This window comes from Carcharhinus amblyrhynchos, chromosome 14, assembly GCF_965287045.1.
Source record: "Carcharhinus amblyrhynchos chromosome 14, sCarAmb.v2.hapA, whole genome shotgun sequence".
Lineage (NCBI taxonomy): Eukaryota > Metazoa > Chordata > Chondrichthyes > Carcharhiniformes > Carcharhinidae > Carcharhinus > Carcharhinus amblyrhynchos.
Genome location: NC_137337.1, coordinates 35,145,475 through 35,169,485, shown reverse-complemented (window position 1 = coordinate 35,169,485; position 24,011 = coordinate 35,145,475). Strand labels below are relative to the sequence as shown.

The following is a 24,011-nucleotide window of genomic DNA, read 5'->3' as shown; positions in this document are numbered from 1 at the left end:
GTCTGGTGGGCGACTCCTGGCTTGCTCTGGGAGCTGCATGTGTTCCTTGTGCGTGTGCAAATCCCCATTCAAGGCCACAGACGCACATCTTCTGGCAGGACCCACCAGAAAAGTGGCAGGTGCGAATGGGAGAATCACGGCCAGCCATGGTGTAACATTTGCCAACCTCCAGTCTAATGGGACTGTTCCCAAATCTAAAGAATTTTGGAAAACTATAGCCAGCATACTTACTATCTCTGCAGTTACCTTTTAGAACCCTTGGGTGTAGGACATATGGTGCTAGGAATTTGTTAGATTTTAACTCGAGTTTTACCAATTCTTTTTCTCTGATATGAATTTCCTTAATTTCCTTTCTCTTTTTAGCCTCTAAAAAGGTCACTGTCTATTTTTGTGATGAAAAGTGTGTCTTCTACAAAAACAGATGTCAAGCATTTGTTCAATGCCTTTGCCATTTACTCTCTGATTCTGTTGGACCTATGTTCACTTCAACTACGGTCTTTTTCTTTATATATTAAAAACTCTGACAATCTGTTTTTATGTTTCAGGCTGGTTTACTCATTCAATTTTTTTCTCTTTTTATTGATCTTTTTATAGCTCTCTGGCTTGTAAAACACTTCAAACCTTAAACTTGCTAATTGTAAGCCTTTTTTAATCTAATATTACCTTTAACTTTGAGTGAACCATAGATGGGTCTTTCTCACTGGAGATTTTTTTCATTGGAATGTATTTTGTTGAAAATTTTGAATTGTTTAAGTGTTTCGAACTGTCCATTTGCTTCCATACTTTTCATTTCTATTTACCTATTTAACTGAAGCTAGTGTTCTCCTCAGACTTATGTAATTGGCTTAAAGTTCAAGATTCTTGGTTGCAATTGGAATATGTCACTTTCAAATTTTACATGAAATTTGGTGGTATCATTATTTGTCAGTGCCAGGTCAGCTATGACATTACTAATTAATCCTCTTTCATTTCATAATGCTAGATCTAAGATAGCTTGTGTACCCCGGAATGTTTATTTTGTGTTCTTAAGCACCTTGTACCATGTCTCATTAATGGCAATTAAATCTAAATTATTTACTTCTATTTGTGTCATTAGTTCATCTAATTGCAGATGTTTTGTGCATTCAAATAAACCTTTAATTTCAATTTTTTTCACTTCTATTCCCTGCAACGTCCTCACTTGCTGATGTCCAATTTCTGTTGAACTTTCTGTCCCTTCCTGTCCCATTCTGCTTGCCTTTCACTATACTGCATTGACCTTTTTCTCTTTGGATTTCTCTACATCTCTCTTCACCCAATCCCTCCATGCCACCACAATACCCTTATTAATTTAAAGTCCTGTCCACAGCCCTAGCTGCATGATTGGACATTGATGCCAGCGCGGTTCAAGTGAACCCATCCCAATGGCGTAGCTCATTCTTCACTGATGACTGATCCTGTGCCCCCTGAATTGAAACCCCTTCTTCCCACATTGCTTTTTGAGCCATGCATTTAATTTTCTAATCTGCTTGACCCCGTTCTGGTTCGGGTAACATCCAGAAATAATTACCTTTAACGTCTGCATTTTAATTTTGTCTCTAATGCCTCAAAGAGGAGAACATAATTCCAGGTTCAGCCTGTGTCTTTGGTTACCATGTGGACCATGACATTTGGATCCTCCCTTCCCACTCCAAGGTCCTCTCCAGCCGCAAGGGGATGTCCTTTACCGTGGCACCAGGCAGGCAGAGCTTCCAGTCATTGACCCAGAGAACAGTATCTACCTCCCTGACTATGCTGTCTCCTCTCGCTCCACATTCCTCCCACAATGGCATCCTTTAATATGGTGCCATGCCCTGTCCATTCATCTTTCAATCCTTCTCTGCATCCACATGCATAGCAAGTATCTGATACCTTTTGGACTGAGACTCGTCGGTCACTACACACTGGTTCCACATGTCTGCCTGACGCTCTCCTATCACTGACCATTGACCAAATCTTGAGGTTCTGCCTAAACTAAGAGGTGTGACTGCCTCCTGAGACTAGGTCTATGTACCCTCCCCCTCCCTGATGCCCTGCAGTGTCTGCAACTTGAACTCCAGCTCAGCAAGTCTGAGCCGAAGTTGCCCGAGTTGCAGTCACTTACTGCATATATGGATATCTGGGATTGCAGTGAATTCCACAGATTCCCACATGCTGCAGTGATGGTATGTCACTAGCCCTGCCATTTCTGTCCAACCTTATTTATTTTGTTAGTCAATTAATTGATAATTTACACAAAGTAATAGAAAGTTGCATTCGCCTAGCTTGGAGACGAGAAAGAAAACTCACCAACTACTGGAGGCTGGGGAAAGAAAAGTCGTAAAAGGATACCTCTCTGCTGTTCGGAACCAAATTTCCAACTACGTACTGATCTATATCTCACTCAGATATTGTCTCCTTTCTGTGCATCCCTTAGTGTTTGAAAACCTGTCTACATATATATAGAGCTTCTGGTGAGTCACTAACCAGTTTAGCTTCCCAGGACCAGCCAGTATTGCTTATCAAGGAAAATCATAATCATTCCTTTTATAATTGATGCAAACTCATAAAAGCCCATGTCAAACAATTTTAAAAATCAATTACAGATTTCAGTAATTTCAAGTTTTTCTTACTGTTCTGCTTTTGGGTCAAAGATCATCACAATAGAGACGATATTTCTATTTGTGTAGTAATTGAAAACTGGGGCTATAATTGTAGATACTAATAAATTCAATAGATTTCGGACAAGACCTCTTTACTCTGATTGGAATATAGAACTTGCTATCGCAAGGAAAGCTTGAGGCAAATAGCATTGATGTATTCAAGGGGAATCTAGATAAACGTTTGAGGGAGAAAGGAATAGAAGTAATACAAATTTACTGGAGTTCTATGAGGATGTGTCGAGGGCGGTGGATAGAGGAGAGCCGGTGGATGTGGTCTGTCTTGATTTTCAGAAGGCGTTTGACAAGGTACCTCACAAGAGGTTATTGCAGAAGGTCAGGGGACATGGAGTTGGGGGTAGGGTATTAGCGTGGATAGAGGACTGGTTGTCAAATAGGAGGCAGAGAGTGGGGGTCAATGGGTGCTATTCGGATTGGCGGTTGGTGACTAGTGGAGTGCCTCAGGGGTCGGTGCTGGGGCCTCAGCTATTTACCATTTATATAGATGATCTGGAGGAGGGAACCGAGTGTATGGTGTCGAAATTTGCTGATGACACCAAGATTGGTGGAACGGCAAATTGTGCGGAGGGTGTGGAGAGTCTGCAGAAGGATCTAGATAGGCTGGGCGAATGGGCCAGGAACTGGCAAATGGAATTTAATGTTGGCAAGTGCGAGGTGGTCCACTTTGGTAGGAATAATGGTAGGAAGGATTATTACTTACGTGGAGAAAAACTGCAGCAGGCGACGGTGCAGAGGGACCTCGGGGTCCTTGTGCATGAGTCGCAAAAACCCAGCTTGCAGGTGCAGCAGGTGGTCAGGAAGGCGAATGGGATGCTGGCCTTCATAGCGAGGGGGATTAAATATAAAAGTAGGGAGGTCTTGCTGCAGCTGTATAGGGCATTGGTGAGGCCGCAGCTGGAGTACCGTGTGCAGTTTTGGGCGCCGTACTTACGCAAGGATATTTTGGCCTTGGAGGGAGTGCAGAGGAGGTTTACTAGGCTGATGCCGGAGTTGAGGGGGTTGAGCTATGACGAAAGGCTGGATAAACTAGGCTTGTACTCGCTAGAGTTTAGAAGAATGAGGGGAGATCTCATTGAGACATATAAGATGATGAATGGGATAGATAGGATAGAGGTGGAGAGACTCTTCCTGCTCAGAAAGGACAGTAGGACTAGGGGGCACAGCCTCAAGATAAAGGGGCGGTTTAGAACGGAGTTGAGGAAGAACTTCTTCACTCAAAGGGTGGTGAATCTCTGGAATTCTCTGCCCGTTGAAGTGGTGGAGGCTACCTCGCTAAATATTTTTAAGACGCGGGTTGATGGGTTTTTGATAAAGAGAGGGGATTAAGGGTTATGGGGAGAGGGCGGGAATGTGGAACTGAGCCACGACAGATCAGCCATGACCTTGTTGAATGGCGGGGCAGGCTCGAAGGGCCAGATGGCCTACTCCTGCTCCTATTTCTTATGTTCTTTATGCCTAATAATGGTTTTCGTTACTCATGGGATGTGGGCATCACTGGCTTGGTCAGTATTTATTGTGCATCATCTAATTGCCATTTGAGAAGGTGGTGGTGAGCTGCCACGTTGAACTGCTGCAGTCCATATGATATAGGTACACCCACAGTGCTGTTGAGGCTCGAACTCCAGGATTTTAACCCAGCGACAGTGAAAGAATGATAAGTTTGCAGCTCATCCAATCAGAGGCTGACTAGTGCACCAATCAGTAGCCAACAACCGCCTTTGGGCAAGCTGCAAGGAAAGTTATTTTAAAGTGACCAGAGCATCCATTGAACCAAATTGAACACATTGGAGTCCAGGGTTCTTTAGAACCTGTAAAGGGGCGGTGCTACACATTTTTGTTTCGATGACCCATGGCTGTTTCTGTCTGTGGTTGTGTTTTATTACTTTTGTGCAGTTTTTTTTGTGTGTACTTGATTACATTTAACTTATTTTGTAGGGTTTGGGCTATTTGCACAGTAAAGGAAAAATGCACCGAGATATAAAGGTAAGGCTAAATGTATTTTAATTGTTTAGCTTCTAAAAGCTGAAGATTTTTTGATCTTTTATTGTCACATCAGACTGTATACATCTTGTGTTAGATTGAAAAGTAGCCATTTGATGGGCTGTATTGCTGAACAACCTATTTGACTATTAAAAGAACAGCAAAATAATAGTCATTTCCTTGTATATAATGAGTGTAGAGAAATCATTAGCAGAGGCCTGCAAAAGGTTGATTACCAGCCCTCTTGGAGAAACTATGGTTAAGAAAGTAACCAGCTGAACATTATTTGTTACTTCATTCCTAAAATTGACCTTTCATTTTTAGGGGGCAAATATTTTGCTGACGGACCATGGTGATGTAAAGTTAGGTGAGTATTATGACCCAGGATTTGCTATATATATATCAAATTTGCATTAGTGGTTTAAAATATTAAGATTAATGGTGATGTTTATAAGGTACTCAATTCACTATTATTTGTTGCTATTCAGCATAAATTCCCTAACCATCTTGTTGAGGACTAGTGGGGAATAAGATATTAATGAACCAGCAGTTAAAATATGACTGACAATTAGCAATGTTGTATGATGGTACACTTGTGTATACCTGGTGTTCCATTGACAGAACACTTGTAATTCTGAGGGAATTCGATGTTTAATTCTTTGCTTACCAACTCTATGGTCCTGGTGTGGAGATGCCAGCGTTGGACTGGGGTAAACACATTAAGAAGTCTCATGACACCAGGTTAAAGTCCAACCAGTTTATTTGATAATAAACCCACAAGCTTTCAGAACTGTTGTTCCTTCAGGTGTGTGGAAAGTTCTGATCAGAGAAAGGCATAAGTATAAAGGTACACACAGTTTACAGAATACTGATTAGAATGCGAGTCCTTACAGCTAACCTGCTATTCAAGTCTTAAAGATGCAGACAGTGTGCATGGAGATAGCATTAGGCACAGGTTAAAGAGATGTGTATTGTCTCCAGACAGGACAGTAAGTGAGATGTTGCAAGTTCAGCCATGTCTTGGGGGTAACCCCCATGACTTGCCTGAACTTGCAACATCTCACTTGATTGGGCACTGGTACCGGTTCTGCGAAAAGAGGAAGCTGTTTTTTGGACAAGCTCCATTTAAACCAGGGTGGAACCAGTATCCTGGTGAGTCAAATGACTAGGGTGATTGGATGTTAAACTAATGAGGGTGGAGAAATGGGAGGATTCAGGAAAGGGTAAATTGAGAGTTAAGAAAAGTTAATGCTGTAAGGTCAAGAATTGAGTAAAAATAAGCAGTGTGGGCTAGGAAAGGATAGAGAGCTTAATGAAGGTAACAGGGCATTGGTGACTAAGGTGGCATCAGGGGAAAAAAAAGAAAAAAAATTAAATCTGATAGCAATATAATCTAAACGTGTGAAGCATTTGCAACAAAATAAATGAATTAATAGCACCAAAACAAATTGGTCTAATAACAGTTACAGAGACATGATTGCAGAGTGACCAAAGTTAGGAACTAAATAGTCCAGCACACTTCACATTTAAAAAAGATGGAAAAGATTCTGCCCTTATCTATGTGGGTTTCCTCTGGATGCTCCAGTTTCCTCCCACGGGCCGAAGATGTGCAGGTTAGATGGATTCGCTGTGATCAATGCGTGGGATTATGGGGTTAGGGCAGGGGATTGGGCCTAAGCAGGGTGCTCTTTCAGAGAGTTGATGCAGACTTGACAGGCCAAATGTCGTCTTCTGTACTGTAGGGGTTTGATGATTCTATGTGGGGGTGGGTGGTTTTTAGGATTGGATTATAAGCAGTAGAGAGCAAAGAATCTTATCTTGGAACATCAAGAGGTAGTTCAGAAACGACAAGGGGCAGAAAACATAGCTTTTGATAGTGATTGAAACAAAAGTCTTAAACTGAACACTGCAACTGTATGTAGATATTGCGCAAGCTGGCTAAGGTAAATGGGAAACTAGATTAAAAAATCTCATGGTAGATGAGCAGTAGCAAATTTAAAAAAAAATCATAATTTGCAACAAATATTTACTACTTGAATAAAAACCTTGAGAAAAGTGGTCCATCTATGGCTAATGAGAAGTTAATATAGTACTACATTATATTAAAGGAAGAGGCTTATATAGTTGCCAAAAAAAGTAAGAAATGTGATTTAGGAGGTTTTAGAATTCAGCAAAAGAAGTCCAAGCAATCAGAGTCATAGAGGTTTACAGCATGGAAATAGGCCCTTCGGCCCAACTTGTCCATTCTGCCCTTTATTTTTTTTTAAAACCCCGAAGCTAATCCCAGTTGCCTGCATTTGGCCCATATTCCTCTATACCCATCATCCCATGTAACTATCTAAATGCTTTTTACAAGATATAATTGTACATGCCTCTACTACTACATCTGGCAGCTTCTTCCAGACACCAGCCTCTGTGAAAAAATTGCCCCTCTGGACACTTTTTTGTATCTCTCCTCGCTCAACTTAAACTTATGCCCTCTAGTTTTAGACTCCCCTACCTTTGGGAAAAGATATTGATTATCTACCTTGTCTATGTCCCTCATTATTTTATAGATCTCTGTAAGATCACCCCTCAGCCTTCTATGCTCCAGAGGAAAAATTCCCAGTCTATTCACCTGTCCTCATAACTCTATCCATCAAGTCCTGGTAGCATTCTAATAAGTCTTTTCTGCACTCTTTCCAGTTTAATGATAATCTTTCTATAATAGGGTGACCAGAATTGCGCACAGTTTTCCAAGTGTAGCCTTACCAATGTCTTGTACAACTTCAAGACATTACAACTTCTGTATTCAATGTTCTGACCGACGAAACCAAGCATGCCGAATGCCGCCTTCGCCACTCTGTCCACCTATGACTCCGTTTTCAAGGAGCTATGAACATGTATCCCTAGATCTTTGTTCAGTAACTCTCCCCAACACCCTACCATTAACTGAGTAAGTCCTGCCCTGGTTCAGTCTACCAAAATGCACTGCCTCACATTTGTCTAAATTAAACTCCATCTGCCAGTCGCCAGCCCACTGGCCCAATTGATCAAGATCCCACTGCAAGTGGAGATAGCCTTCCTCACTGTCCACCATGCCACCAATCTTGGTGTCATCTGCAAACGTACCAACCATGCCCTCTATATTCTCAACCAAATCTTTAATATAAATGGCAAATAACAGTGGGCCCAGCACTGATCCCTGAGGCACGCTGCTGGTCAAAGGCCTCCAGTTGGTAAAGAAAATAAAATATGGCCGTCGACTAGAAAGATTGTGAACATTTCTATAGGCATTCACAATAAATTAGCAAAAGTATACATCAGTCCCTTTAAATTCAGGCAAATAGTAGTAAAGAAGGAAATAGCAGAGATAGTAAACAAATACTTTATATCTTCAGTGGCAGACACAAAACATTCTGTAGTGGGGAACCAAGGATATGGTGAAAATGAAGAGCTTTAAGATATTAGTAAAGGAATAGGCCTGGAAAAATTAACGGGGTTAAAAGCTGATCAATTCCCTGGTCCTAACGTCATGACTGTACCCTAGTTATAAAAGGTTGCTGCAGAGGTGGTGAGTGCATTGATTTTCATTGGAATTCCTTAGATTTTAGAATGCTATCTTGCAATCTGCAGGGACAAAAAAAGGGTAGTACTGCCAAATCTAGAGCCCTCTAGTTATCCAGACATGCACAGTGTAAGATAAAGCAGAAAAAGAAAGCTTACAACAGTCACAAAAGTCTTAATACCACAGCCTATAGAAAGTATAGAGGTAAAGTAAAGAAGGTAATTAGGAAAGCAAAGAGAAGAGATGAAAAAACATTGGCAGGTAAAATCAAATGTTTTACCAGTACATTCCGAACAGGAGGATAATTAAGGAAAGGGTAGGGCCCATCAGAGATTTCCAGTTATGTTCCACAGGGCTATGTTGGGGCCGTAACTGTTTGTTATGTATGTTAATGATTGGAACATAAATGTGGGAAGCATGATTGGAAAATTTAAAAATGACAAGAAAATCGGTCTTGTATTTGATAGTGAAGGGGTTAACTGATATCAGTGGTTTGGTTGAGTGAGTGAAAAAATGGCAAATGAAGTTCAATCTGGAGAGTGTGAAGTAATGCATTTAGGGAGGGCAAACAAAGCTAGGGAATAGAGAGTAAGAAAGAGAATATTCAGAAGGATAGAAAAAGTGAAACGTTTGTGCCCTATTTTATCATTTTCATTTGAAATGATAGGCCGACTTGAAATTGGGAGTGCTTCAGATCTGACTTTTAGACCCGTTCTCAGGCGCCCCCAAATGCACTCTGCCTGAAAAAATAGCAGCGATTCTGAATCATGCTGTAGAAGCAGGGCTTAACGTACCTGAAATACTGCAGCTCCGATCGGCGCCTCCAGCTGCGCATGTGCAGTAAAAAGAAATGGAAAAATGCTCCCCTGCCACATCGCTCCTGGGGCAGATAATGCCTCCCCCTGGCTCCCACAGACATTGCCCTGCCCCTACAACATTACTTTCCCCCTTTTATACCCCCCTCCCTCCCACTACCCACCCAGCCCCCTGTCCCCCTTCCCCCACGTTGCCCCCCCCCCTCACCAATCACCCACAGTGACAGCAGCAGCCCACCGGGCACGTGCGCGCACACATGTGCACGACCAATCACATGCAGAATAGCAGCAGACACAAATGCATTAAATGCAAATACATTTAAACTGATGTCGTGCCCATTTGGGTGCAGTCCCAACTGTGGCCATTTCGGCTCTTGGTAAAGGGGGAATCAGTGTGGAGGCGGGCATGGATCGCGCTGCTTGTTGCACACCAACTTAACCAAGTTTCCGCACCCAAAAATGGCCATAACTTGATGGTAAAATCAGGACCCTCATGTCCACAGATCCTTGAAGGTAGCAGAACAGGTTGGCCAGGTGGTAAATAAAGAATATGGAGTATGTTCCTTTATTGGACAAGGTATAGAACACAAAAGCAGAGATGGAATGATGGAACTATACAAAATGCTGATTGGGCTACGGCTAGCATTTTGTTTTCAGTTCTGGTCACTGCATTACATGAAGAACATCATTATTCTGGAGAGAGCGCGAGAGATTTATAAGAATGTTGCCATGGCTTGAAAATTGCAGCTATGAGGAAAAACTGGAGGTGACGGTTATTTTCATTGGAACAGAAGAGACTGAGGGGTGACCTAATTGAGATGCACAAAACTGAGGTGTCTAGATAGGGTAGACAGGAAAGACCTATATACCGAGCTGAGGGGTCAATTACTAGAGGGCATAGATTTAAGGTGATTAGCCAAAGGATTGATTTTTTTTTTACCTTTGGCCAGCACGTATGCAGCTGAATGGTGTCTCCCTGTGATGTAACTTATCTATGGTTCTGGGTTGGATCTTTATTCATTAGAGTTTAGAAGAATGTAAGGTGAACTTAAAGATCCTGAGGAAACTTGACAGGATGTTTTCTCTCATGAGGGAAACTAGAACTAGATAGCATTATTTAAAGATTAGGACAATTTAAGATGGAGAGGAGGAGGAATTTCTTAAAGGCTGGTTAGTCTTTGGATTTCTCTTCCACAGGGAGTAGTGGGGCTAAATCGCTGAATAATTTTTGATCTACAAGTGAATTGAAGGTTATCAGAACAGGTAGGAAAATGGGGGAGGGTCATAATTAGATCAGCCATGACTGGCGGAATAGACAGAATTTAATACAGAGAAATGTGAGGTGATGCACTTTGAAAGAAGGAACAGGAAAAGGCAAGACTTAATGTCACAGGTTCTAAAGAGTGTGCATAGATGGAGGGACCTGGTAGTGTATTTGCAGAGAATTTTGAACATGGCAAGACAGCTTTAGATGGGATATGTTGAATCAAGCTTGTGGGATCTTAGATTTCATGAATAGAGATATTGGGCCGGATTCTCCGATCTTGCCTGCGGCTGGGATTTTCCCATCCTGCTTCCATGAACGGAGATTTGACTGAGTGCCAAATTCTTCAACTTCACTGCTGCAGGAGTGTGGTGTGAACAGCCGATAAGATCGCGCCCATTGAATACAAAAGCAGGAAAGTTATGCCGAACCTTTATAAAATTCTGGTTAAGTCACAACTCTAGCAGTTCTGGTTGTTATTGTTGTTGTACGTCCATCATCGTTGATGAGGATCTCGACACCATTAGTCGTTTTGGGGCTGGATGTGGTGTGTCCGAAGATGACTGATCAGGCCAATTTGGCCACGAAATGTCCTGGCACATATTGGGCAGACTTGTTTAGGCACTGTAATTGTGGCTCTGGACTTGCCCAGCTCGCGCTTAAGTTGCATCTCTCTCGTGTGTCTGCTGAAGGGTTGTCCAAAAGCGTGCACATTTTCCAAGTGCCAGTGGTGACTGGTGTCACCTTGTGGTTTTGTTTTTGCTCGACTGCAAGATTCCCACCATCCACAGTAAACTGGCCAGGGTGTAGTGAAGCAGGCAATGTTTAGGGCACCTTTTCTAGCTCCTTCCTCATTCTGCAGAGGTGAGCAGTGCGTTCCTGAAGAGGGCTGCTCAGTCACCCAGGTAGACGCCGACTTTCACTACTGCTTCGTCCAGCGGAAAACGACCATTCGACGTGAGCCATCTGTGACTACAGCTCCCGGTGTATCTGCACCTGCTGCTTCGTTGCTTGCCCATCACCACAGAACTTCAAAGGTTGAACAGGACGCTGATGATGATGATGGTGTCGAGACTAGCATTTGATTTGGATTGAGGTGAGGGAGGGTTGCACAGTGTCGGCCTCACTCTCTTCCCAATTCCTATCTAGATCCAGTGGTAAGACGAGTCGAGACGACTGGAGGTGGGACTAGGCGCAGTGGATGACCAGGATGTCTTCTGTGTTTTGTCTTGCTCTTCACGTTCCACGCTTGCCTTCTTGACCGTTGGACCTCCATTGGTCTCGTCTGCTCAATCTGCTGGAGTCTGTCTTCGCATGCTGGGGTAGATATCTCCCTATCTCATCAAGGTGGGAGGGGTAGTACCTCTGGTGGGGGAACATGTCGTGTCCTTTTCGGGGTGGCTTGTCCACCTTGGTCCCCCTCTGGCACTCAGCTCTCACCCGTGGCTCCCTGTCGTTGTTTGCAAGTGACAGCTGCTACACCTGAGCAACGGCTTTGACAAGCCAGCTAAAGCAGGTGAGGGTAGCTGACAGGTCTCAATCCTCAGTGAGATAAGGAGACGTCTACCCAGCAGTTCTGATTAATACGCTTTGGGAAGGATGAAAGGGACCAGGAGAGACTGCAGAGGAGATTTGCTGGAATGGCTCCAGGAATGAGGGACTTTAGTTATCAAGTTGAAGAAACTGAGAATGTTTTCCTTGGTGCAGAGGAGAGATCATGTGTAGGTATGCAAGATTATGACTGGTTTAGCTAAGGAGGCAAATAAAAACTGTGTCCTCAGCCTATGGTATAAAGACGAGGGAACACTGGTTTAAGATTTTGGCTGAGATGCAGGGGAGACCTGAGAAATAACTTTTTAATGCACCTAATGACTTTGATTATAATTGCTTCCACTACACTTGTAGTTCAATGATCTCAAAAGGAAATTCGATTGGCATTTGAGTAAATTTGCAAGGCTACAGGTACACTGAAGAAAGAGGTGGGACTGACTGGATTGCCCCTCAAAGTTATCAGGGACTCTGAGCTGTGCTGTTATGACTCTATATTCAAGATAGGCATTGATAAATTTTTGGGTACTAAGGAAATCAAGGGATAAGTGGATAGTTTGGAAAGGCAGAGTTGAGATACAAGTTCAGCCATGGCCTAACTAAATGGTTCAAAGTTCAAAGATTTGAGTGGCATACTGTTCTATTTCCTTTCTCCTAAATTGGTAGTGCCCTATTTTCTTCCTCATTGATGAGAGCAACTCCTGAAACCCAGATGGACTAGAAAATTAAAGCTTAGAATTTGCAGTTGTAATGATTGTAAAACAGTCATCCATAGCAGTTGTTGCTGTGTACAATTGACTGCAACTTCTGGCATCTGTGTGTACCCAGTTAAATGTGGAGATTTGGAATTGGCCATCAGTGATATCCTGCTGCTCAATACAGTGTGCTGTTGCAGTCTCTACAAATGAAAACAATGCAATCGCTGATTCAATGTGAACTATAACTATATTACTCTTGTTGGCAAAATGTTGAGCCTTATTGAATGAGGTGTATGTTCAGCATACTAAATCAAAAATACTGCTGAACAACCTCTCTTACCCTGAAAATATATTTTTAAAGTGTGAAGTGTCATTCCCTCAATATAGCATTTAAAAATTGCAACTTTAAAAATATTTTTAATGCTTGTTTTAATATTTTACTACTTTAACCCCATGCCACGTTCCAGTCTTAGTTCCTCTGTCTGTACAATGACTAAAATGTGAATTATTCGCTCTGCTTTTTACTGAGTTTTGCTACTTGTGAAACTGTTTTCCCTGTTTTGGACACTGCAGTTCCCCAATAGATGGCGCCAAATTCAAATGACATCAGAATGAAGGAAATCTTTTTTGGAACTGTTTAATCTTTATGGGAGGTGTTTAGAGGCTAATGTTGGGATCCATCTATTTACCAGTGAACTGAAATTCCTGGCCAATAATTTGATTTAATCATAGTGGCCCTGATAAATATTTATTGGAAAGCAGCAAGTTGAAGTTGATGTACTTTGATTTTGCCTTTCAGCTGACTTTGGTGTTGCAGCAAAAATAACTGCTACTATAGCCAAAAGGAAGTCCTTCATTGGAACCCCATACTGGTAATAAAATCATTTGTACCTAGTATTTATGTGCACTTCTTAAAGTCATTGGTCCCAGTCAGTCAATGCATGTTGTAGGAATAAAGATGGTGAGGTTGTACAACAAATCGTAAAGTGAGATGGTCGAATAATATTAGTCTTTGTGTTACTTAACTCCCAGAAGTTGCACGTAACTTGGACTGTTACAATGTAATCTTACGCCCCTAGTCCACCTTTAATACAAAGACATTACCTCCAATTGTCACTGCTGTATTATGATCTATAACTTAGAGATTCTTTTATGGCACAGGAGGGCCATTCAGCACATTGAGGCAACATTAGTTCCATGGAGTAATCCACCCACTCTAGCTTCCCTGCTTAAAAGCAAAATGTTGTGGTTGCTGAGTCATGACAAAGAGTTATCAGTCGAAACGTTGGTTTCATTCTCCCTTCTACAGATGCTGTCAGACCTGCTGAGGTTTTCCAGCATTTTCTGTTTTTGTTCCACTTCCTTGCTTGATCCCCAAAATTGCAAATTTCCTTCAAGTAGCCATCCAATTTCCTTATGAAATCATAGATTGTTTCCACTTCGACTACCTTCATGGGCAATGAGTTCCAAGTTGTTGCCACTCACGGTCCCCCTGCATCTCTTCCCCAAAACCCCCTAATATATGCCCCCTAGTTCTTGTACCATCAATTCATGGGAGCAGTTTTTCTTTGTCTACCTGACTAAATCTGTTTTAATTTTGCACACTTTGACCTCAATCTCCCCTCAATCTTCTTTGCTCCAAAGGAAAGAACCCGAACCTTTCCAACCTAATTAGTCCCTAAAACTATTCTGTAAGTCTGTACTACATCCTGTCCAGAACCTTCATATTTTGCGTAAAACGTGGTGACCAGGTCTGGATGCAGTGGTCTAGCTGGGAACTAAGCTTTATAAAAAGGTTCAGCATAACTTCCCTACTTTTGTATCCTATTGTCACAAATTATGAAGGCCAAGATCCCATATGCTTTGTTAACTACTCTCTCTATGTCCTTCCACCTTCAAAGATTGATGCATATGCACTGTCCACGTGCCCCTGTTCCTGAGAACTTCAGAATCATGCCATTAAGTCATTAGGGAGCTATTCCTTCTGCCAAAATGCATCACCTCACACTTCTCTGTATTATAAGCCATCTGCCAAGTGTCTACTCATTCTGCTAACCTATCTTTGTCTTGTTGCAGGCAATTCATCTCCCCCCTCAGTGTTTTCCACTCCTTCAAGTTTGGTATCACAGAAAATTTTGAAATTTTGTTCCATATCCAAGTAATTTAAATATAGCAAAAAGAGCACTGACCCTTCAAACTGAAGAACAAACGTTTTGTCATTGCTGTCTGTCCTTAAGCCAAGTTTTATCCAACTTATTCTGTAGGAATTGTTCTTAAAATGGGCCTTTTATGTGGTACCTTGTCAAATGCTTTATTAAAATCCATAGACAAAATTTCTGTTACTTCATTAAAAATTGTAGTAGACTAGGCACAATCTTCCTTTTACAGATCCATTCCGTGCTTCTGACTTCTAATAAATCAGTTATTACATCTTTGTGTCCTCTTGAAATTTACCTTTGCAGAATCGTTTGTCCATCAAGTATATGGAACAAAACTGACGTACTTAAAATGCTGCATCAGTTGTATTGCAGTCATGGATATTTGTGCACAACCAATCATTCCAAGTGAAAAATTATGGACACGAATGTTAAACTTAATTTATAATTTCACCCAGAATTAAATCCTTTGTCCAATATTCAAAATTGATCAAGCCCAACAAATTAATAAGTTAAATGTATCATGCCTAAGATTACTCTTTAATCTACAGTAAATGTGTTAAAAGGTAACACAAGAAGCTACAAATATTGTGGAATTCCTCAAAACATTTTAGTGGATTAAAATCCTACACAATAGATATTGGATGGTTAAGATGGTTAGAAATAATTAACAGTATGTAATTTACTTTTATAAACTGGTTGAGCTATCCATGGATAATGTACTGTGAATATATCAGGTTATATATTTGTGACTTAATTGAACCAATATCAATTATTTTATGTTGCATTTTTGAGTACCTTCAAAATAAATTTCACAACCCATTAATTTGTAATAGTTGTGCCTTTCGCAGCGTTTTCATTCACTATGGTAGTATGCACATGACTAAAAATATGTGAAGAAATAACTTGATAACTGACTCTCAACCAGTAAATTATTTATGTTGTTGAAATCTGAAATTTCTTTTGAGTCTTGAGAGCAATATTTGCTTTTATAGGATGGCCCCAGAAGTTGCTGCAGTGGAGAAGAATGGTGGATACAACCAACTCTGTGATATTTGGGCAGTTGGAATTACTGCAATCGAACTGGCAGAACTGCAGCCTCCAATGTTTGATTTGCATCCCATGAGGTATTTTAATTTTCAGATCATTGGTAATTATATGGAAATGATGTGCTCCTTGAGCTGGTGACATTTTTTTTCAATTTTTTAGTTTTTGCACCGTGGTCCTGGAGTAAATGTGACAATGTTCTGATAGGAGCTGTTTTGTTGTTATAATGTACGTAAAACACCAGAAGATAAATATCTAGATTCTTTATCAGAAAAGGATGGAAATATCACTTTCTGCTCTGTTGCATTGCCCTTTCTCAGAACCATGATAAGGTTTCTTTGTTCCCACCTTCAACCCCTCAGCCTCCACATTTTAATAAATCATCCTCTGCCATTTCTGGCACTTCCATGGTACTATCACCAAAATCTCTTTCCCCCTTTCCTCCCCTTTCAACTGTCTGAAAGGGCTTTCCCTTCTGACATCAAGGTCCATCCTTCTGTTCCCCCAATACCTGGTCTGGTCTCCCTTCCCATGGCACCTTTCATTGCAAGTGAAGGAGATGTAACATCTGCCCTTTCACCTTTTTTATCCTTCAGGGCCTAGACCACAAGCTCTGGGATACCCTCCCTGTATTTCTGTCTCACTATATCACTTTCCCCCATTATGACACTCTTTTAAAATCTACCTCCCACTAAACTTTTGGTCACCTGACCTGATTCTCTTGCTTCCCCGTGGTGTTTTTCTTGGCAGTGGGAGGTGGCTTGCTATTGGCCAGTGATGGGATCTTTGATTCCGCTGGGAATTCCCATAATTCCACCTCTCACCACCAGGAAATGTGCTGTTGGCAGGATCAGAAGACCCAACCAGTGCGAAGTGCTGGGAGATCACACACCACTTCTTTTGTCTCAACGTTGTACTTTCTGTGATGTCCCTATAAAGTGTCTTCGATCATTTTATTATGTTAAAGACACTATATATATGTAAATTGCTTAATCACTTCTGCTTTTTACCCTATTGCAGACTTGCTTTCTTTTCTCTCCTCTCCCTCCTTCAGCACTTGCTTTTAAAGCATGTTATATCTGTAACATTTTCCAGTTCTGAGAAAAGATCACTGCCCTGAACTGTGTTTTTATTTCTTTCTCCATAAATGCTGCCACATCTGCTGAGTGCTTCTGACATTTTCTGTTTTATAAACCTATTTTGGTTGTTGGCTAAAAGACGAATGTTGACCATCACACTGGGAAAATGCCTCTATTGTTCTTAGAATACTGCCTAAGGGTCTTTTGCATTGACTGAGAGGGCTGAGTTCAATATCTCAAGGTAGCATTTCTGAAGTGTGCATCACACCCTCAGGGTAGTGTTGATGTTCCAGCCTCGTGTTATATGGTCAAGTCTATGGAGTGGGTCTTCAAACTATAATCTTCTGCTCCCACTGGACTGCACTGATACTTAAATCAACAAAAAAACTGACGTGTATTTCTACTCCTGTGTACATCAAGTTAAATAACAATAGATCTGGTACTGACTCCCCTAATCAACCCCTAATTGGTTGAATTGAATTTGTTTTCAATTTTCATTACTTTCAAACTTAGCAGCCTTTTGCAACATGTAAAAACATTATGTTGTATTGGGAGAGGATTTATTTATAACTGACTTTATAAGAATATTTTGCCCTGTTTTCTTTGCTCTAATTTCTTTGAGTTAAGGTGTCAGCCTCGGCTAAGTGGTAGCACTTTTGCCTCTGAGTTAGTAAGTCATGGGTTCATGTCCCCACCCAGGGGCTAGTTTCACATAATCTAGGCTGCATTTCAGTCCTTAGGGAATGCTGCACTGTTGGAGGTGTGTCTTTCAGTTGAGATGTTAAACTGACAACCTCAAGTAAGCATTATGTGAATGCTGGCATGGGGTAGGTGGGCCAAATGGTCTGTTTCTGTGCTTTATTCCTGGTATTTGATGGTAAAATTTGAAAAAACAGTAAGGCAGTTAGTTTTACTCTGGAAAATAATTATCTTTCAAACACTGTAGATAAAACATTATCTGGTCATTTATCACCATGTACTTTGTGAGACGTTGTGCAAATTTCCCTACATTACAGCAGTATTTCATTTGTTGTAAAGTGTTTCGGAATGTCCCATGGTACTATAATAATGCAAGTTTGTTCATTTCATTACTTTTTTTCTCTCTTGGAGCCCCATCTCCATTTTGGAGCTGATGGAGCATTGAGAAAGATGGCCTAAAGTTTAAAACTAGATCCACAGGATGTTCTTTTTTCATTAGCCAACCCAGCCCAGAAACAATAAGATTCATGTGATTGTCAACCTTTTAGTCATGTGATTGTCAAGTTTCTACAGTGGCTACTGTTTTTGGTGGATAAATTACTTTCATTATAGCACCGATAAGATGGTTGCATCCAAAATAAATAACTTGTATGTAAGTTTTCTAATTCCTCGTGGAGAGGCAAGAGGAAAATGCACAAAATTGGTTCTAGTATTAATTCAAGAAACTGGAATCGGGTCAAGTAACAGAATGAATTGAAAAATGGCTACAAAATCAAAGGCACTGTGTAGGACTTGAGGGAAGTTTCTTAGCTGGCAAATTGGAAGCGGTGTCCTGCAGGAATCTCTGCTAGGACCGCAGTTGTTTCACAAATATATGATTTGAATGCAAAAATTGGAGGTGTGAGGTCAAATTTTGTAGATGATATCGAAGTGAGGGATAAAGCTAATAATGCAGAGAAGAGCACCAAGGTACGTGCATGATGAATAGCAAACAAAATTCAATGCAGCAAGTTGAGGTGGTCATTTGATAGGAGGCTATTTATTTCTTCAAAAGCAATGAAACTAATTGATGTGGAAGAGCAAAGCTGATCTGGTAAAACAGCTATACAAATAGTTAAAAGTTGAAAAGGCGACAAAGATTGCATGCAGAGGATGGGGCTTCTGGAGTGATTCATACAACAAGTAATGTTGAATTTTATATGGAACCTTGATTGGACCATACTTGGAGAACTGCACAATATGGAGCTCTGGTCTACATACTGCAAAAAGGATTTTGCACTGGTGAAAGTATGAAGAAAAGAGTTAAAGGGTGTTCTTAGAATTGAGAGGATGCAACAATCTGGAAAGATTGAACAAGTTGAGGCTGTTTTGCTTGATAAGTAGACTTAAGATCTGAAATTTAGTTGAATTCATGTAGAGAAACTGTCTACACTTGTTGGATAATTCCAGAAAAAGCAGCATAAATACAGTTGCAAACAGACCCACCAAGGAGTGGTGAGAATATGATCCATTTTGCCGCATACAGTGTTGAAAGAAATCGCATTTGTGCACATATGAAAGACTTGATGCATTTCTAAGAAATAAGGGAATTAAGGAATACAGGAGTGGAGTGGGATTCAATTACATAAACAATGGATATGCTCGATATTTTTGGTTATAGATTCTGTATAGCAAACACCAGTTTGTGTAATATTTGAGCGTCAACTTTGAATCTTGATTTTTGTTTTGCGTATTACATTATTATGACTCATGTTTCTACTCATAGAGCTTTGTTCTTGATGAGTAAAAGTGGATTTCAACCCCCTAAGTTGAAAGACAAAGTGAAATGGTGAGTACGTGTACCTTTTGTACCAGTTCATGTTTATGACAAATTGGTGCCAAGGAGTGAGTTGAAATTAATCTAAACTTAATTCATATGGTAAATATGAATGAAGAAGGCAGTGGCTGCTTTGCGCCACCTTATTCGGCACAGCACTGGGTGGCACAGTGGTTAGCACTGCTGCTTCACAGCACCAGGGACCTGGGTTCAATTCCTGGCTTGGGTCACTGTCTGTGTGGAGTTTGCACATTTCATTGTCTGCATGGGTTTCCTCAGGGTGCTCCAGTTTCCTCCCATGGTCCAAAAGACATGCTGTTTAGATGCATTGGCCATGCTAAATTTTCACTGTGTACCTGAACAGGTGCTGGACTCTGGTGACTAGGGGATTTTCACAGCCACTTCATTGCACTGTTAATGTAAACCTACTTGTGATGCAAACAAAAATAAACACTACATTTGCCCCATTGCAGCAAATGATCACAAGTGATCTCCAGGGTTTTAGCCTTTGCCACTCCCTTCAGGAGTCCAAATTGATCACTCGATTTGGAGAAAAGCCTTCTGAATGAATTTTAAATTCATAGAATCATAGAAGACAAAGGATAACAGTGGAAGGGTGCATTTCTGAATGGAGAGCTATGACAAGTGGCCTTCCTCAAAAGAATATAAGAAATAGGAGCAGGAGTAGGCCATCTAGCCTTTTGAGCCTGCCCCGCCATTCAATAAGATCATGGCTGATCTGAAGTGGATCAGTTTCACTTTCCCACTTTCTCCCCATAACCCTTAATTCCCCTGTCTATCAGAAATCTATCTACCCGTGACTTAAATATATTCAGTGAAGTAGCCTCCACCACTTCAACAGGTAGAGAATTCCAGAGATTCACCACCCTTTGAGTGAAGAAGTTCCTCCTCCACTCTGATCTAAACTGCACCCCCCCCCCCCCCCCCCCCGCCTCTTTATCTTGAGGCTGTGCCCTCTAGTCCTGCTATCCTTTTCTAAGCAGGAAGAATCTCTCTACCTCTACCCTATTTATCCCCTTCATTATCTTATATGTCTCTATAAGATCGCCCCTCAGCCTTCTAAACTCCAATGAGTACAGACCCAGTCTATTCAGTCTCTCTTCATAGGCTAACCCCCTCATCTCCAGCATCAGCCTGGTGAACCTTCTCTGCACTCCCTCCAAGGCCAATATATCCTTCTGCAAGTGCATCGACCAAAACTGCACATGATACTCCAGCTGCGGCCTCACCAGTACCCTGTACAGTTGCAGCAAGATCTCCCTGCTTTTATATTCTATCCCCCTCGCTATGAAGGCCAACATTCCATTCGCCTTCTTGATCACCTGCTGCACCTGCAGACTGGGATTTTGCAATTCGTGCGCCAGGACCCCCAGGTCCCTCTGCAACGTAGCATGCTGCAGCTTTTTGCCTTTTAAATAATAATCCCTCCTACTATTATTTCTACCAAAGTGGATAACCTCACACTTGCTAACATTATACTCCATCTGCCAGGTCCTCACCCACTCGCTCAGCCTATCCAGATCTCTCTGCAGACTTTCCACACCCTCCATGCGGAAAGTCTGCAGAGAGATCTGGATAGGCTGAGCGAGTGGGCGAGATCCCTGTTCCTCACAGATCAGTGCTGGGACCTTTTGCTGTTTGTAATGTATATAAATGATTCGGAGGAAAATATAACTGGTCTGATTAGTAAGTTTGCAGATGACACAAAGGTTGGTGGATTTGTGGACAGTGATGAGGACCATCAGAGGATATAGATCGGTTGGAGGCTTGGGGAGGGGAGAGAGATGGCAGATGGAGTTTAATCTGGACAAACGTGAGGTAATGCGTTTTGGAAGGTCCAATACAGATAGCAAACATACAGTAAAATACTCCTTGGGAGTATTGATAGGCAGAGAGATCTAGGTGTACAGGTACACAGGTCACAAAGTGGCAATGCAGGCCGGGAAGATAATCAAGAAGGCATACGGCATGCTTGCCTTCAGCTGGGGCAGTGAGTTTAAAAATTGGCAAGTCATGTTGCAGCTTTATAGAACCTTGCGCTGCACTTGGAATATAGTGTTTAATTCTGGTCGCCACACTACGAGAAGGATGTGGAAGCTTTGGAGAGGGTAGAGAAAAGATTTCCCAGAATGTTGCATGGTATGGAGGGCATTAGCTATGAGGAGAGGTTGGAGAAACTTGGTTTGTTCTCACTGGAATGACAGAGGTTGAGGGGTGACCTGATAGAAGTCTGCAAGATTGAGCGGCATGGACAGTGTGGATAGTCAGAAGCTTGTTAAGGTGGGAGACTCAATTATGAGGGGGCATAGGTTTAAAGGAGATGTTCAAGTTACTTTTTTTTTTAGACGCTGGTGGGTGCTGGGAACTCGCTGCCAGGGGAGGTAGGGGAGGCAGATATGATAGTGACTTTTAAGGGGCATCTTGACAAATACATCTATAGGATGGGAATAGAAGGAAATGGTCCCCAGCAGGGTAGGAGATTTTAGGTCAGTCAGGCAGCATGGTCAGTGCAGGCTTGGAGGGTTGAAGGGCCTATTCCTGTGCTGTAATTTTCTCTGTTCTTTATTTTACTAGTTTGAACTTGTTACCTCTTGTTTGACATTTGCAAAAGAATTGAAGTTTTTTATACTGTTTCAGCTTTATCAGCTAAAACAGGATTTCTGCCATTTCATGCTTCCAAGGATTCCCTCCTATGTTAGACAAATTTCAGGCTCCCTGCACTCAACATGAGATTATTTTTCTGTTTTTACAAAAAATATAGCTAGCTATTCTCTTTTACTTTGTGAAACCTGTTGCTGGTATTGAGCAGCAAGGTATGGTACTAAGCAGCAAAGTATCTTGCACATGTGCAACTGTATGGTGAATGATCATTCTGGCTCATTACTTTGCATACACCATCTTTGTGTCTCTGAGACCCTTTTCAGTTGGCTCAGTATGCTGCGGACAAACCGACTGGCAGAGCCCCAGTTAAGAGTTATTAATCTCCAAATATCATTGGACTTTGCTCATTAATATTGAACACCAGCCTTTTGGCCCTTCTTTAAAATGCTTCCAATAGTTAATTATGTTGGTGACAAAACTGAGCACAGTGCATAAGGTGTGAACTGACTAGAGCAGTGTACAGCTTCTGTAGAAACCCCCTTGCTATGGGCATTAATTTGGCTGTATAATTCAGCATTCTCTTCTCTTTAGCAGCTTCTGTCTCATGATGCTTTTGATTCATTTGTGCAGTATAAGCATTGTGCTATGATCAGCAATTATTAGCCCTCCTTGATTGCCCTTGAAAAGGTGATAATGAGCTGCTTTGTGAATAAAACATCTGAGTAGCTTGCTAGACTATTTGAGAACAGTTTTGAGTTAACCGTGTTGCCAAACATTTCCTAAAAGTCATTTGTGAGCTAGATAGGTTTTTACTGCAATCTGGATATTCATGTGTTGCATGGAGAATTATGGGCCTCTTCCAATTTCATATTTAAACATTATTTATAGAATATTTTCCCCCGTAGTTTAAGTGTTTGCATTGAATTTCATCTACCTTGGTTCTGCCTACTTAGGACATACAACTTCAACTGAAAATTGTGGGGAACTAGATCTAATGAGAGTGAGGAACTTGAACCAATATTAGTTAAGTGCTGGGGAAATTTAATGGAGCTAAAAGTTGATCAGTTCTTTGCACCTAATGGTCCACACTATAAAGTTTTAAAAGAAATGACAGCAGAGATAGTGAATGCATTCTCCTTCAGTTTCTAGAATTCCCTAGATTCCAGATCAATCGCCATGAATCGGAAGTTATCAAATGTAATTCTGCTCAAAAAACAAGGGAGAAAATAGGTGATTTTAAGCCAGTTAGCCTGATATCAGTGGGAGGAAAACAACTAAATCTATTATTAAATATGTAGTAACTGGTCACTTATAAAAATCAGCAGTGGTTAGGCTGTAGTTTGATGAAGTGGAAATCATGTCTGACAAATCTGTTTGTCTTTTTTGAGGGTGTAACTGGCAGGATAGATAAAGGGGAGCCAGTGGGTGTAGGATATTTGCATTTTCGAAGGGAATTCTTGAAGGTAGTTAAGGATGGGCTTAGCCAGCAACATCCACACCCTGTGAAAGAATAAAAACAAAATCAACAAGGTGCCACATAAGATTACCCAAGATTGGAGCTCATGGGATTTGGTGTAAACATATTGCCATGAACGGAACACTGGCTAATGGATAGAATAGAGAATAGGATTAATGGGTAATTTTTGAGATGACAGGGTGTTGCACAAGGGATGGTAAGGATTTGTACAGGACCTCAGCAATTTGAAATATTGAAGTTTACTGATAATATATAAAGCTAGATGGGAAAGTAACATCAAGAGCGCAAATAGACTGATTAAGTGATTGGGCAAGCAAGTGGTAGGAGTTCAATGTGGGGACAGTGTGAATTTAATAATTTTGGTAGGAAAAACCAAAGGGCGTATTTTTTTTCAAAGCTGAGAATGGATTCAGAGAGAATGAAGTACTGTGGGATGTCCCAAGGCTGAGAGGCACCATATACATGCCGATCATCTTCACTGAGGAATTGTCAAATGATTTTCAGAAGTGTAAATATCCTAAAAGGGCAACAATGTTTGGCAACTTATCACTCAAAATATAATAGAACTGTAATGCTGTATATATC

General features: G+C 41.2%; 2 protein-coding genes across 3 annotated transcripts in view; one reads left to right on the top strand and one right to left on the bottom strand.

Annotated features, from left to right (window-relative positions):
• Positions 1-24,011, bottom strand: part of dmac2l (distal membrane arm assembly component 2 like) — a 138,924-nt gene that overhangs the window by 3,792 nt on the left and 111,121 nt on the right. The gene's annotated exons all lie outside the window — the stretch shown is intronic.
• map4k5 (mitogen-activated protein kinase kinase kinase kinase 5) overlaps positions 1-24,011 on the top strand; it is a 157,622-nt gene that overhangs the window by 79,899 nt on the left and 53,712 nt on the right. For both annotated transcript variants that reach the window (XM_080202644.1, XM_080202645.1), the window contains 5 exons: positions 4,614-4,661; positions 4,983-5,025; positions 13,330-13,402; positions 15,682-15,813; positions 19,277-19,339. In XM_080202644.1, the coding sequence (XP_080058770.1) occupies positions 4,614-4,661; positions 4,983-5,025; positions 13,330-13,402; positions 15,682-15,813; positions 19,277-19,339 (359 nt within the window). The remainder of the gene's footprint in view (positions 1-4,613; positions 4,662-4,982; positions 5,026-13,329; positions 13,403-15,681; positions 15,814-19,276; positions 19,340-24,011) is intronic.